The sequence below is a fragment of the Artemia sp. Qi Xiang Cuo genome, chromosome 11 (genome assembly GCF_049724085.1).
Source record: "Artemia sp. Qi Xiang Cuo chromosome 11, ASM4972408v1, whole genome shotgun sequence".
Classification (NCBI taxonomy): Eukaryota; Metazoa; Arthropoda; class Branchiopoda; order Anostraca; family Artemiidae; genus Artemia; species Artemia sp. Qi Xiang Cuo.
In genome coordinates, this window is record NC_142804.1 from 72,339,223 (window position 1) to 72,356,192 (window position 16,970).

A 16,970-nucleotide genomic window follows, 5' to 3' on the forward strand; every position below is an offset into this window, starting at 1 on the left:
GGCTGCTCTACTCATGCGCAGGATAATTCCTGTTCATTTTAAGATTAAATGTTGATATTTATTTTCATTGGAAAAGCTGTTTCTTAAAAACTAATGTAGGAAAAGGAACAAACAAATGCATGGTACTTATTCCCACAAAGGCTTCACGGCCGTTAGAGGAGCGGAAGAATACACATACTATTTGAACGCTATATACACATACTATTTACTCATAAAGAGACAGAGAGAGGGTGGGGGGGGGGGGAAGAAAAGAGAGGGAGAGAGAGAGAAAGAGATACAGAGAGAGAGAAGGTTTCAGCCATTTATAAGAATTCACTCTGATCACTCGACAAAAAAAATATTGGATCTAATAGAAGCAAAATAATATTTAAGATATTGGCGTACCACGGAATCAGACAGTTTTGTTGAAATCGTAATATCTCAGGATAAATTGATATCGCAAAATAAATTTTTAAGTTGCATGCATGAACCAATTTTTCTCCTGCAAAATATTATTTCTTACAACGGATTCTAAAATATATTGCAATTATTTGCAATACGTCTTACCTTCATGAAAATGAATGGCTTGCATAAAGTTTCGTGCATAATTTTTACCTTGACTGTTTTTTTTTGTTATTAAAGGCCATCTTAACAAGTTTTCCACGTGGCTGATGGAGTGGAAAGACTTCAGATTAGTTCATGATCATAGAACGAAACCGGAATTTTTGAAATAATTCCAGATAGAAAAAAAATATTTATGGATTAATCAGTAGTCTATATACAAACATGCTTGTATACGTTAATAAACAAGTATATCAATTTACATTACTAACATACAAGTATACTAAAATATTCCCATGTACAAGCACACTAATATACTTGTATAATTTTTACTAATATACTAGGTTAAACCTATTGATATACTTGGCCATGGTGGATTTTAATAAGTAAAATTGAATTAATTTATAAATAAAATACTTTACTGCACGGATTATTTATTTCTGGTGAGCTAATTTTGTTAGTAATAAAAGACAACTATTATTTGCTAATTTGAATAAGAAGTGACCTGAAATTCGGAAAAAGGGCGCAAAAAGAGTGACTGGTTGCCCATTAACTAGTTGGCTTCGATACGTAAATATGACACTAGAGTTGTGAACTTGGCATGAGATTAAATAAAAAAAAAACAAGTTTTTTTAACTGAAAGTAAGGAACGACGCTAAAACTTAAAACGAACAGAAATTATTCCGTATATGAAAGGGGCTGTCCCCTCCTCAACGCCTCGCTCTTTACGCTAAAGTTTTCTATTTTTTAAAAAAATAGAGTTGTGAGAAAGTCAAAATTTCTCAAAAATCTACGGTCACAACAAGAAGTGGTACCTTACTTAGTTTTCGTTAACATTAACTGGTTTATGAACATGGGTCAATGCAAAAAAAAAAAAAAAAAAAATACAACTTGGTGCCTGTATTTTTCTGAAGAGGGGTCCTTCAAGCCAATCTGTGACTAAGAGTATTCTTTAAGGGTATTAATTAATGTTCAGTGTGAACCCTCTAACCCCCACCCTTCTGGATACGGCCTTGTCGCTACGGTACTTTTGTCATAAATTACGACAGAAAAAATGCACATAAAAAAACAAAGGAAAGATACTTCTAAATTCTTAGGTAAAGCTCTAGAATAGAGGCTCTTCAGAAGGATATAAGCTGGAACATATAGAGAGACACTTTTAGATTGGATAAGAATCGATTTTGGGAAGAGTCGGGCCCCGAGCCTTGCATTCATACCCGTTACAAACGTCTTGCCAAAGGACATATGACTGTACAACTGCACATAACACTGCTACGGTTAAGGTAGGAAATGAGGTTGGCAGCTGGTTTTGTTTTAAATCAAGAGTTAAGCAGGGTTTGTTCTATCCTCCCTCATATAGATCATTTTGATGGACTTTGTCTTAAGGAGCACAGGAAAAGCAATGTTAGACCACTTATTCAAATGGGGAGGAAAAACTCCTGGGCTTAGATTATGCTGGTGACTTAAGCATCCTAGACGACAGTGTGAGCAACATGAATGAATTTTTAGAGGTTTTGCGAGTTCAGGGTGCTAGAATAGGTTTGAAAATAAATTTTTAGAAGATTAAGTCACTAAGACTAGGAATAAGTGAAGATGAAAGGTGACGTTGGGTAACGAAAAGATTGATCAGATGGATAGCTTCACTTACCTTGGTAGTATTATTAGTAAAGACCGGGGTGAGGAGTGGAAAAGTAGTATAGCCAAGGCTCAGGGTGATTTTTCACAGCTAAAAAATAGTTTGGAAGAATAAGAAGATAAGTCTGCAAACCAAGATTAGAATATTAGAAGCTACGGTGATGACAGTGGTTTAAAATGGCTCTGAAGTATGGGTGCTGCGAAAAGTGGATGAAGATTTGCTAGATGTTTTCCAGAGAAACTGCATACGGATTGTTTCGGGTACCCGGGAGAATGACCGTATTTCAAACTGTAAGCTGTACGAAAAATGTGGTTCAATCCCACTTTCAAGGGCTAAAAAGAAAGAAAGGTTGAGATGGCTAGGGCACGTTGTGTGGATGACAGATTGCCGAAGATTGTCTTTTTCGGCCAACCGTCTAGGGCTAAACGGAAAAATGGTCGTCCTCGTCTGGTGTGGGAGGACGTCATAAAGACAGATTTAAAGGAAATAGGAGCTTCCTGGGAGGGTGTAAAAATGGAGGTTGTGAATAGATTGGGATGGAGGAGGAGCTTGCGTAGCTGTGTTGGCCTCAGGCGGCTTGGTGCTACGGTGAGTTGTTAGTAGTAGTAGTAGTAGAAGAACAAATAACAAAAACGAACGAAACAACAAATAACGAAGAACAAAAAAAAGAAACTTAGTGTGTAAATTTGAAACTGCGAATTAAATACTAAACAAAGACCAAATAATTTGTTTTTGTGAATATCATTTTAAAAAGGTTTAATAAGTGTTTCACAACAAATTTATATTATAAAAATTATTTCAATCATGGTTTTTTATTCTATATTTCAAGGTGTGTTATTAATTCGGAAGAAAAGTTAGAAAATAAGTTGAAATAGAGCATGCGACTTATAGAGACATCCGCTGTCAATTTTTTATTGTGCTCTCATATACTTGTCTCAATTTCTAGTAAAAAAGTGCGCAAGAATGAGTATTGGAAGCATCGCTAGAAAACGGAGACTGAACTGGTTTTAGATGAAACTTGGCGCTTATTCACGCTGGAATTCAAGCTTGAATTCTATAAATTTGCTATGGTGATTACTAGGTAACCTGAGGCTAAGAGATAACCTGTTTATTTGAGATGAAAAAAAGGGAAATGAAATCTCAGGAATAGAACAAAAAGATGGAAACGAATCGAGATCTATACAAATAGCATCGTTTGCATAATAGTTTAAAGTTGATCGTATTCAATCACTATATCTAAATGTTGAAAAAGAAGCAGCTTTAACCTATCTTTGCCGACGAAAGGGATTAGAATAATGACTCAAATTTTGGAAGTAATTTGGGTTGGCCAAGACCTGTAGGGGCAAGGAGAGATGAGGCGACGAGAGGAATGTGTCCTTAAGCTGATTTAAGCAATCCCCGAAAGCTGTTTGTCGAAGAAAGATATTCGTGTTCTCTGCCCAGTTGTGAATTGCAGATATAATAAAAATTTGTCTCTTTCCTCCTTTTAAATCTGTAGAAATTCTAACCCCGCATCACACCATTGCATTTTACCTGTTCTTTAAAAATATGTCAGCTAGTATCAAATATAATTATTTGATGAAATAGTTATGTTCTTTTTCTTCCTTCCAAGTTGTTTTTTATTGATTTTAATACACTTAGTAGCTCAAGGGTGTAGGCCTATTCATTCTGCTCAAAATTGTTTATTTGAACAATTCAGAATGTGGATCGTTATATACCACTAGATTGGTCCTAGCCAGTTTTTATTAGTTTTTTTCTTAATTTGGAAGTTTACTCAGTAAATTGTCCTTTTTGAGCGTTATCTATATTACCATGTTATCCTTTAAATGGTTGCATTTTTTTTTATTTTAGATCTACGCCCCGGGTCGATACTTATTTTGGCGGAAGAAACGATTTAACCGGCGCTTTTGCTGAGGAGAAAGAGGATGTGACAACATTCATTTTCAGGCGAAAGACGAATGGTCAGTAGAGTACCGTGTCATATCGTGAGAAATAGAGAGTTTACTAATATCTTTTTTTCTACCCAAAACGTTCTTGCTGCTTTTACTGTAACTACTACTAACAGCTCACTTCAGCACCAAGCCGCCTGAAGTCAACACAGCTATACACGCCCCTTTTGCACCCCTCCATATGACGTCTCCTTATGCTCCCCTCTTACGACCTCTTCCTACCCCATTCGGGAATGACCTGCTTTTCGTTTGGACTTAGATGGTTGGCCAAAAAGGACGATCTTTGTAAATCTATCATCATACATCAGCAAAACGTGTCCTAGTCATCTCAATCTTTCTCTCATTATAGCGTTAGAAAGTGGTACAGAATCACATTTTTCGTAGAGCTTACTGTTTGATATACGGTCAGCCAAAAGGGCACCCAAACCTAGTCATAACATCTAACAAATCCTCCTCTGTCTTCCAAGCAACACACGTTTCAGAACCATACTTGACCATCATGATCACTGTAGCTTCCAATATTCTAATGTTGGTTCACAGACTATTCTTTTAAACTTTTTACTACCCACGCATGTGAAGCTATCCAATTGATGGATCTTCTCGTTACCCAACATCACCTCCTCACCTTCATTTATTCCTAGTCCAAGCAACCTAGTCTTCCAAATATTAATTTTAAAATCTATTCTTGCACCTTGAACTCTCAAAGCCTCCAAAAAATCATTCATTTTGTTAACAGACAGCACAAGCCAAACAAAGCACAGACAAAGCACAAGAGGCTTTAAAACGAATGTAAATTTTTAAAAAGCCGGATTATTTGTATCTCCAGAAATAAGGAATAATGTGATTAGCTTACGTCAAGACGTTAGTCTTTTCTAAACTGTTGAATTTGTTGCGCTTTCTAAAATGTGTTTAACCATACTGCCAACCGCTGTTATACAGTGTAAATAAGTATAAATCAATCTGAGAATTAAACATACGCAGGAAAAACTCTATATCACCCTTGCTTAACGATTTCTATAAAACAGTATATAATTCCTGAGACCACACTGGCTAGGAGTGACAAAACGAGAAAACGTAGTACAACGTGTAAACGCGTAAATGTAGTACAACGCGTTACGCGTAAAAAAACGCGTAATTGACAGTCGGAGCGTGCGTACCTGTGTTTACCTCAGGCGGCTTGGTCGTGCGGTGAGTTGTTGGTAGTAGTAGAAGTAATAACGCAGTAGTTCTCAATGCAAAATCTATTCTTCTTGCACTGAGGACGGGTGAGCGGAGGTCTTGGTCCATATATTTGCAATTTTCCCTTCTTTTTTTTACTGACTGTCAGTTACTTCTTTTTTTCTTCGTTGCACTAGGTTTTCTTGTTTTGTCATAAAAGCAGAGAAAATCAGAACCCAAAATCAAAATTAAGAGTTTCTAACATATATTTAAATACTCTAAATTTTTTGGCCAAACGCAGTCAAAACCGCTACCAAAAGCAATTGTGAGAAAACATTTATTTTATGCTTAGTTTATGCTTATCGTAAAACAACGAGCTTCAGTCATACTTCAGAAATTAATAATTTGTAAAATAATCTTAATTACTTTAAAAATATTTTGCCAAATGCAGTCATATAAAGCCAAAATGGCCTTAAGTAAATTAAAAGTCGAGAGCAAAATATGTACAGAAAAACAAATGTCTTATACTTGCTTCACATGTCCTAAAAACAGATAAATTCAGGATTCTAATTCTGATAATCAGAATTTTAAAATAAATTTTTAGTACTCTAAAAAGGTTGCGAAATGCATTTAAAGTATGAGTTATTTACCATAACTAACTTTAAAGGGATAAAAATACAAAAGCAGGGGTCATTTATTTTATATTTGCTTGATACTTATCATAAAAACAATGAAGTTCAGAGTCGTACTTCAGAAATTCATGTTTGTAAAAAAAAAAAAAAAAAAAAAAAAAAAAATAATAATAATAATTATTCTAAAAATGTTTTGCCAATGCAGTCATGAAATTCAAACAAAAAGTACAAAAGGAAGATTAAAATATTTGCAGCAAAACATGTTTTATACTTACTTCACACTTGTCGTAAAAACAGAGAAATTCGGATTCTAGCTCAGATATTTGCAATTTCTAAATAATATTTAAGTACTCTAAAATGGTGGCCAAACGCAGTCATGTAAATTAAAAATATTATAAGTAATTGTCAGGTAAAACGTGTGCAGCCAAACATATATTTTGTAGTTGCTTCTCACTTATCATAAAAACGTAGAACTTCAGATTCATATCAATCTTATCAGATTGTCCCTTTCGGTCAATCGTCTTATTCTAAACGGAAAGCAGGTCGTCCGCGGCTGAGGTGGGAGGATGTCGTAAAAATAGATTTAAAGGAAATGGGAACTTCCTGAGACGGTGTAAAGAGGGAGGCTTTGAATATATTGGGATGGAGGAGGAGCATGCGTAGTTCTGCTGACCGCAGGCGGCTTGGTGCTGCGGTGAGTTGTTAGTCGTAGTAGCAGTAGTAGTTGTTTTACGGAAACAGAGGGCTCTGATCTAAAAAAACCCACAACTTTGTTAAGCTTTATTACATATCGATATTAATGCATTTAGCCTTGGTTAATTGACAATGACAGAAGAAAGGTAAAACGAGCGTAAGCAACAATAAAAAAAATTAAATAAAAAAGCAAATAAAAATAAAAAAAGAAACTAATTCATCCTATGTTTTCTTCAAATATGTAAATTTGTAAAACAAAGGGTTTGACCGGCCTTCTAAATCTCTGATCTTTTAACTAGCCTAAATGGTACAAGTAAATGTGAAGGGGTGAGAAGCATGTGCAGCAAAATATATATATTATACTTGCTTCCAGGGTCGTAGCTGAGATTTTTTTTTGGGGGTGGGAGGGGGGTTACAAAAGGATTTTTTTTTGGGGGGGATACAAAAAAAACTTTAAAAAACACAACAAAAATTTGTTTATATTTATTTGTGTTACGTTTCTACGCGTAGGACAAACATTTTGGGAGGGTTCAAACCCCCTCCCTCCCCCTGGATATGGCCTTGCGTGCTTCATACTTATCGTAAAAACAGAGAAATTCATGATTCTAATTCAAAAATATAGAACTTCTGAAAAAATATTTTATTTCCCTAAAATGATTGACAATAGTGGCCTTGGAAAACGGTCATACTCACTATTTTCCGTGAAAAGCAACAATTTTTACTGGAGAAAAAGTGAATCGAGACGAAGCCCTGAAATCAGATGGCCATGTTTACTTGGAATCAGAGAGGAATACTAGAAAATCTCCGCTGAGATTCCCTGAAAGAAAGTTATGGCCTTTAAAATGTACTTTTTTCTGTTTTTGCCTATATTCTTCATCTTTTCATGTTTGAATTTTCCATGTAAGTACAAGGAACTAAAAAGCTCATCGTAGTCTAAGGAAGCGGATACTGTAATTGATCCTATACTTTCTTCGATGGGGAAATTTGTTAGAACGTTGGACTGTGGAAACCGTGACCCAACAAGGTTTTATTTCCTTAAACTAAGCAGCCATGAAAAATGGACATAGTCACAAAACGTACTTCATTTTATTAGGGGTGGGGGATAATAATAAAAAAAAATCATTTTATAATTTGAATAAGAAGTTCTCAGAAATTCTGGAAAACTTAAAATTGTTTTGTAGCGAGGAGGAGGGTGGTTGGATCTAAGCCCCCCCCCCCACCCGTGCGTACCTCCCTGGTCATAATTGCCGTTTTTTGAGAAGGGGATTATTTTACTAGTGACAATAGTGAGCTGGAACAAAACTTTAAAACCACGTTAAAAAAGCAACTGATATCTACAATTTGTGACGTCTCTAAATAAATAAAGAAATAGCGCCATCGGTAAAGTGTTGCCGTCACCACCAATCTTTACAGTAACTAAATAGGCCATTTTTTTGGGGGGGGGGAGGCTGGATTCCCGTTGTTTTATATGTTGAAAGTAGCGGAGACATCAAAGCAAAAACATATTTGCCCTTGGACATATCTTGGACCTGTTAATATCTGAAAATAGCGATTTTCTCTAAGATTTTTATTTTGGCTGTTTCAAAATTATGTAGTCCTAGGGCAGTATCACATTTTTGTCGGTATTGCCACATTGAACCATGAGAATAAATAAGCCAAACTAATTTGCTAAATTTGGCAACACTTTTCGTCCTCAAAATGTGAGATATTAATAGGTTGTTGAGCCCACAGACAACTACAACTTAAAAAGAAAGCTAGGCATTCTCTTTTTTATGCCGTAAGTATTTAGCTTATTTTTGCTGCTTTTAATTTTTTAAAATTTGACGCTCAATACTACCAAAAACTGCATAACTATGCATAGAAGTATTTTTCATTGAAAATTAAGTTTCTAATTTAATTTTTATTTTTATTTATCTTAATTTTTTAGATATACGTGGTTATGTAAGTTTCCACAAAAAATTTCATTCAAAAAATTAGATTTCATTTTCAGTGCCCTTGGAATTTTAAGAGCCAGACTTTTCAGCAAGTAAATATAACATTTTATAGATACTGTTGTTTATTTTTGATGAACAATTATGTTTAGGACGCCAAAGAAGGTTATGAAATACAATATCGAAAATTACTGTTAATTTGATCATAAATTTGTGCTTTTATGCGTTTTAAACCATGAAAGTTAGAATAAGACGAATAAGAATACGATATTGGACTTTACAGTCCCTAATGGCGGTGCTGATCTTCATGATCCCTCAGCTAGGGAGTGCAATGGGGGCTGGGGGACAGACATCCTGTGCTTTTGCCCACCCTTCCTCCTTGTGCCCATTTAGAGCTGGGTCGACTCTGGGTGAGCTTACAGAGTCATGGCACTTACCCCTGTTTCTAAACCAAATAACCAGCAAAAACCAGTGCACGAACCCCCCTCCTTACGGACAAGGATTTCAAGTCTAGTACGCTAACTACTCCGCTAGGACGGATTTAGAATAGCTTAGAATAGTTGGCAAATAAATAACAAAAACAGTTCCCAACTTCAGTAACCTATAAAACATATGCCGAAATACAGTCTAATGGGATGATTATGTATGCGGAACTAATTTATTATTCCTGTTTATGTCTAACTGAAATTAAATGAAAAAAACAAGTTTTTTAAACTGAAAGTAAGGAGCGACATTAAAACTTAAAACGAACAGAAATTATTCCGTATATGAAAGGGGCTGTCCCCTCCTCAACGCCTCGCTCTTTACGCTAAAGTTTTTTATTGTTTTAAAAAATAAAGTTGTGAGACAGAGTCAAACTTTAGCGTAAAGAGCGAGGCGTTGAGGAGGGGACATGCACTTTCATATACGGAATAATTTCTGTTCGTTTTAAGTTTTAGTGTTGCTCCTTACTTTCAGTTTAAAAAAACTTATTTTTTTCATTTAATTTCTGATCGTTTTTAGTTAATGCAGCTTTTATTTGCATAAAAATTTTACTTTTCTTTTGCTAAATGGATGTCTTTACAAATTAAGTTACGTAACTAACTTCTATATTCGTATATTTTTCTTCTGACAAAAAATACAAAGCTGCAGATTTTTGCAGATATGAGCTTGAAACCTATGTAATAGGGTTTTCTGATTCGCTGAATCTGAGGGTGTGATTTTCATTAAAATTCTTTCACTTGTAGTGGATGTTTCCCCCTCTTTAAAAATCGAGTAAATTTTCTCAGGCTCGTAGCCTTTGATGAGTAATACTAAACCTAATAAAATTTATATATTTAGAATCAGCATTATAAACACATTCTTTTGATACATTTATTGACATCAAAATTCCGTTTTTTAAAGTTTCGATTACTATTGAGCCGTATCGCTTGTTTTTTTATTGTTTTTTTTTTATTAGGTATATGTTATTACGTATATGAGGGGGTTGTCCCCTTAGTCAATACCACGCTCTTTACGTTAAAAGTTAAAAAAAATTTTGATTCATAAACCCCTGAATAACAAAGGCCGTTTAATTATAATAGATAGCTCTTTTGAAAGCACTAAAAAAAAACTGTAGCGTAAAGAGCGAGGTATTGACTTGGGGGAGAACCCCCTCACATACGTTATAATTTCTGTTCGTTTTAAGTGCTAATATTCCTTCTTACATTTCAGTTGAAAAAACTTGTTTTTTTTTATTTAATTTCTGATCGTTTTTTAAATAATGCTTGGAAATCCGGCGCCCCCTTCATAGAAATGTCCCTCACCCCAAAGAAACATCCTCCACGGACATATTTTCCAGAGTAACCCCTCCTCTAGCCCCCCCTCCAGAAAAAATCCGTCCTGAAAATGGTTTTATACTTCCGAATAACAAATACAGAATGCGTACAAGTCTGTCACAACATGCAGTTAATTTCCCCGTCCTCCATTAAAAATTTCCGTCATTAAATGATACGTTTCCAGAACAACTGAGCCGCACTATCATCTACACCCCCGAAAAAAAATCTCCATACAAATTCGTCATACATACCAAAAAATACTACGATATGTTAACAGGGGGTAAAGATCATAACTTTTAGCCCTCCTTCAGGGAACTTCGGTGGATTAAGTCACCCTAAAAGACATATTTATGATATTTTCGACCATGCTGAACAAAATGGCTATCTCAAAATTTTGATCGGGTGACTTTGGGAAAAAATGAGCGTGGGAGGGGGCCTAGTTGCCCTCCATTTTTTTGTCACTTAAAAAGGGACCTGGAACTTTTAATTTCCGTTCCAATGAGCCCTCCCACGATATTCTAGGACTACTGGATCGATAGGATCACCCCTGGGAAAAAAAAAACAAAAAAAACAACAACAAACAAACAAATTAACACGAATCCGTTATATTTCTTCTGGCCAAAAATGTAAAATTCCACATTTTTGTAGATAGGTGCTTGAAACCTCTATAGTACGGTTTTCTGATACGCTGAATATGTTGGTGTGATTTTCATTAAGGTCTTATAACTTTTAGGGGGTCTTTCCCCCTTTTTTTGAAAATCAGCCAAATTTTCTCAGGTGCATAACTTTTGATGGGTAGCACTAAACTTGATGAAAGTTATATATTTGAAATCAGCATTGAAATCTTATTCTTTCGATATATCTATTGGTATCAAAAACCCGTTTTCTAGAGTTTCGGTTACCATTGAGCCGGGTTGCTCCTTACTTACAGTTCGTTACCACGAACTGTTTGATTGCTACATAGGAAGAGGATATCTAAAGCCATATAACGCATATTTCTATCACAGAAAATTTCATAAGAGATATGTTCTTGTTTTGAGCACGGAAATTATATTATTTATAAAAATAATGACATTATAAATAAACTGTTATATATATATATATATTGTCTGTATTTCATTTGTCTTTGCATAGAAAGATGTTAAGATTATTAATTGATCATTAAAGTTTGGCGTATTTAAATGAAAAAATGATTGGTTCATGCTTTTTTCTCTTAATATTATATTATTGGTCTGAGACGATGTTTTATTACATTATAATATAATTGGTAATTAATTAATCAATTGATAGTTGATCATGAATTAATAATTGATTATTGATTATAAGATCGTCAAGTTCTTACGTATTTAAGTGTCGTTCTATGTTGGTTCATTCTTTTATTCAAAAAAGAAAGAAAGAAAAAGATAATTCTAAGAAAAAAATTATTTTAAGACATTGTGCAAACATAAAATTGCAATCCATTCCTTCTCACACCAGACGAGAAAAGTAGCTCAAAAATACCAAGTCTGTCTTATTTTGCTGCTTAATTGAAAGGTGCCAATGAGGTTGAATTGAGGTTACCTGGAACCTGAGGTTACTAATGATATTAGCATGCCAAAGTAACTAGCTCGATTTCGGGACCTCTTTAGTTAACAGTTTACCGTATTATGTTATTTTTTCCCTATAATTTTTTCTTAATGAATACACATATTTATTCACAGCTTCGGAGCCAACTGATCATTCTATACTGCCTGGGATAATGCACGTCATTTGGTCAAAAGGTCAAGAGCCTGGACGGTATAAGCACGTTCCCAAGTCCGGCTTAGAAGCTGGAAATTCATCCGTCCCTGACTTTTACAAGCCAGATGAATTGAAGTACCACGGCAAGGAAAATAGAGGTGCTGTTGAGATTGACTTCTTCGCTAAGGCTGATGCTGTTACTGAAGTCAGTATTCAGGAGAATGGTAAGTTGCAAGGTAACTTTAAATTGACGAAGTCAATTGGTCAATTATGGGGTTTGAAAGATTGCATTGACGGAAGACTAGAGTGTATTTTAATTGACTTCCGTAAATACTCGTGACTTCGAATTCAAAGCTCAAAATGTTCTTGGGTGTTGTTTCCTAGAAACCAGTTCTTTAAACTATCAGAATTAAAGCTCTCGTCTTGTGAGTGATCTGTTTCTGACGAGGATCAAAGCTTTGTTTGAATCTTTACTTCGGTTATTGAGTTGACAGTGGATATCGTCCGGCCATTTCTCGCGGGGTCATCCTCTGGGGCATTTCAAGCCGTTGGCATTTGCCTCTCAATCGAAGATGAGTCAGGTGTGCGTTTGAGCGGGCAAGCAAAGTAGATGGTCATATCAACGTAGTGAGTGAGATTCAAGCTTCTCAGAAAGGCGTGGCAATTTAAACGATAGAATAATTTACAAAGTCAGTATCCTGTCGAATCACGTCAAACGTTCAGTTTTTCGGAGGCGTTGTGTCTGGAAGGCATCTTCATTCATCATGCACGTCTGGAGCTGCAGATAGGCAACGTCTTTGACGAGCACAGCATTAAACAAATAAAGCATAAATCATTAACAGTTTCAAATATAAATAAAATAATTTAAAAAATCACCATTACACATCTCATCACTAGCTCCAAATGGCACTAATTGTGCTTTCAAGTTTGACTCGAAGGACCGAAATCTTCTCGGGTGTAATTTCTGTAGAACTAATTACTTTTCAGAGTGATTGAAGTTTCAATACTCTGTAGTATTCTAAAAATATTATTGACAATATCGATCACTAGAATTGATGCCAAGGCCATTATCATAAAGGTACATTGCATAGACACCTGCTTTTTCAGTTTTTGGGAAAAAAGTTGACTAGCTATGATATGAAGAATTCAACCAATTTCATAGCATTTTAAAAATTATCAAAAACAAACAACGCTTGTTGAGATTTTAGTAAAATTATCAGAACATAATGCACCGAACTAAAATAAAATACGACTGAAAGACGCGAAAGGGTGGAAGACCCAAATGAGAATTATAAAGAAAAAAGTGATTTAGTTTGTTTGCTTTAGGTCGTTTAACGTTGCACGTTTCAACGAGTGGACGACGAAACTGCAGAAATGTAATAACTACCCGCAGTTATTTCGAAAGTAAAAGAGGTAAGGCCAGTTCAGGTATAAACACAGGGTGGGGGCAATTGGACTCGTGCCGCCTCTCAGAATTGATTTTTCTTTTTCGAATGGTCTCAAGCTGTCAAATTTCTCCTTATTTGATTGTCTAATTTGACAATTATCTGTCATATAATAATACTGCAATTTGAATCTTCTAAGTGGGAAAAAAGGACATTCTTTCGGCCACTGCTTCTTAATCTATCCACACTATAGTCTAGTGTGGTGTCCTTCGGACTAATCAACTGTTGGCATAATAGGATGCGGCACTAGGCCCTTATGGTTCAAACCGGCGGTGCTGATCTCCGTTTCATGGCCCTTCAGCCAGGAAGTGCAATGGGGGGCTGGGGGCTAGCCATCCTGTGCTCCCGCACACCCTTCCTGATTACCTTCCCCAGATTTCTCCAGGTCCCCATTTAGAGCTGGGTTGCCTCTGGCTAAGCTTACAGGGTTACACCCCTGACCCGTGTCCCAAACCAAGAAACTGACCACACCAGGGATCGAACCCGAAATAATAGGCATAATAGAGGTTGTTTCAACAGGAGTGGCAAGGCAAGGTCAGGTCAGGGAAAGTCAAACAAATCAAAAAGATCAAGAGACCTGGGTCGCAAAACTTCTAAATATCAGGAAACCAAGCACGTAAAAATGAATTGCAGTACACACAAAGCCTACAACTACATATATTTTAATGCTCTAACTGAACCCGCCAAAAGAGTAGCAGTTGCTAAATCAACCGTAATCATAATAAAAGCATGAACTAATGATAGGAATATTAAAGTTCAGTACAAATCTTTAGAACATAGAAAAAAAAACTCTCGTTGCCCCAACTAAATAAAGGGAAAATAAATATTGTAAATTCGATATAAACTGTGCCATGAATAGGAGCTGCTGTCAATGTAAGTTTATTCTGTATGCTTAATAGAATTCTTACGCTTTAGTGACTGCAGTGTGGTAGACACCACACTGCAGTCCAAGTGGGGTGTCTTTCTGGCCAATCAACTTCATAAACATTATAACCAAGGCTTTTGTATGCTCTATTTTTAATATTATTGAGAAATAAATAATTTCTGAGACCACAATGGCTAGTCATGACAAAACGATAAGAAACCGCAAGGAAGAGATATACGGGGATAAAATCACCCAGTGAAAAAAAAACGCAGATTACAATAGAAATATTTTGGTCAAGACCTCCGCTTGACCGTCCTCAGTGCAGAATAATTAAAAAAAAATACGGATAAAAATCCAAAGATAATATAAAAACCAAACCTTAAAGCAAAAACTAAAATTGTTTTAAAGTTTTGTCTTTTATATTATCTATGGTGTTGTCGGTATTTTTTTATTACTCTGTACTGAGGACGGTCAAGCGGAATTCTTGACCGAAATATTTCGATTGTAATCTGCGTTTTTTTTTCACTGGATGATTTTATCCTCGTTTCCCTCTTCTTTACGTTTTTTTTATCGTTTTATTATAGAGAAAATCAAGAACATTACATTTAATTTGTATTTACTTCACTCAATCTTATAATACTGACACTGGGGAGCTTACGGCTAACCAAATTCCCACGTAACATCTAAATTCCATATTCCAGGTGAGACACAAAACGCCTAGTTCTGTTGCAAGATCAAGAAGATCAAAAAGACTAATAGTAGCTTGACAGAACATCTTACTAACATGTCAAATTTGACTATCCTATTGAAATTTCAGAAAGGATTAAAATTCATACAATAATGCATCCTCAGGATTTGTTTAGGCCCAGTGTCTATTTAGCCTTATTTAGACGGACTTAATTTAGTCTTTTGGGGGGCTCAGTCTACCTACCCTTTCGTTTTTTCCTCTGAGGATAAGTTTAGACAGAAAAGACATACTTTCTTGCCTGTCAAAGACGTTGCTTGGCCTAGAAAATATTCATGTTTCCTTTTTATTTTTTAATTAGAAAGAAAGCTTAGTTGATTTGTTTCCAGACCTAATTTTACATTCATGTTAGCCACATCCTTCTTGAAGAAAACATAAAGCTCAAGTAACATGGTGTACTTTTAAGAATGGAAACTGCTACTAGTGTTGAAAAGAAGAATCACTAACGCCATCCACCATTTGGTAATTTTGTATCTTTCTTAGCTTACCCTAAACTACTGCATACTCGTCTTTTCTAGTACTTTGAGTATAAGGGAGGTTAAGAAAAAGTGGAGTTGGGTCACCAGAAGGCCTTCCAGCTTGAAGTTTACTTAACCTGCAAATGTTTTCCCAGGCTAGCCAAGGCCTACTTTGTACAGACTGGGTCTTGACATAAAAATGTTCTTGAACCTTGATTTCTTGCAAAACACGCGTGTGAATCCAGCTTCAACAAAAACATGAAGTTTGATAAGGATTTTTGTAAAACCATCAAAACGGATTAGAGCGTATGCTTGCAGTTCGGTATATATAGGTTTCATGATAAATTCAATTTTAGTATACGAAATCATATTATAATTTCTACTATTGTTATTCATGGGATTATACTTAATATATGGTAAGACTATAATTTGCAATGTTTTCTCAGGTAACATATCTCAGTCAGAAGATCACAACCATGGTCACAATCATTCAAACCACAACCACACTGAAGGCCACAAACATAAAACGGACGCTTTTTGTGGTGGAGAATTCAAATATCCAAATCGTTGCAATCCACGTGGTGAAGATTGTCTTTATTATGCCAAATGGGAATATCGAGAGAAGACCGATGATATTGCCTTTACGGTCCGAACTAATTATACCAATAAATGGGTCGGTATTGGCTTCGGTCAGTCATCTACAATGGTTAGTACGATATATGTTTAATCTTCAATACCAGGGGACCAACCTTCACTTGGTAAAGTGAACTTTATATATAAAAACGGTGTCGGGCGTGTTCAATCCTGTGAAGAATTTCCGCCCCCCAAAAGTCCCCCCCCCCGCGGGAAGTTCCCAGGGGAATTCCGTCACAGGAGCAAAATCAGACATTTCCAAGCAGCTTAGAGTTTGTTTTTTTTAGCTAGTTTGGTTTCCACTATAATTGGGATAGGTGGCGAGGACCACAAATTCATGTTTTTTTTTATCTGAACTTCAAACATTGTGCCTTAGGATGGTATATTATCACAAAGAAGTGAAATTAATCCTTTTGAATCAAATCAAATGGAGAATTATACTGCATGTAAAATTGAGCAGCCAAAAGGACAGTAAGACAAATAAAAAGAAAGAAAAAACAAGGAATTCTGTTCTAGGGCGTTCTACCTATATTCCAAAATACAGGTAGAATATATTGTGCAAGTTATCCTATAGGATCTATTTTAATATTTGATTTCTTTTAATTCTTTTTTTTTCGTTTGGGGGTGAGTTATCATAGAAGGGTAAAATAAAAGACAAGGAAATTAATTTGCATGCTTGTTTATCTGAAATACCAGAGGAATGAGTTCATGGTGCTAAAATAGGTTGAAAATTAATGTTAAGAAGAATAAGTCGCCAAGGCTAGGATAAA

At 35.5% G+C, this 16,970-nt stretch overlaps 1 protein-coding gene across 2 annotated transcripts in view; it reads left to right on the forward strand.

The window, feature by feature from the left end:
- The window catches only part of nahoda (DOMON-like domain-containing protein nahoda), a 182,713-nt gene that overhangs the window by 147,409 nt on the left and 18,334 nt on the right, over positions 1 to 16,970 (forward strand). For both annotated transcript variants that reach the window (XM_089097006.1, XM_089097007.1), the window contains exons 10-12: positions 4,028 to 4,137; positions 12,036 to 12,278; positions 16,014 to 16,273. In XM_089097006.1, coding sequence (XP_088953132.1) covers positions 4,028 to 4,137; positions 12,036 to 12,278; positions 16,014 to 16,273 — 613 coding nt within the window. The remainder of the gene's footprint in view (positions 1 to 4,027; positions 4,138 to 12,035; positions 12,279 to 16,013; positions 16,274 to 16,970) is intronic.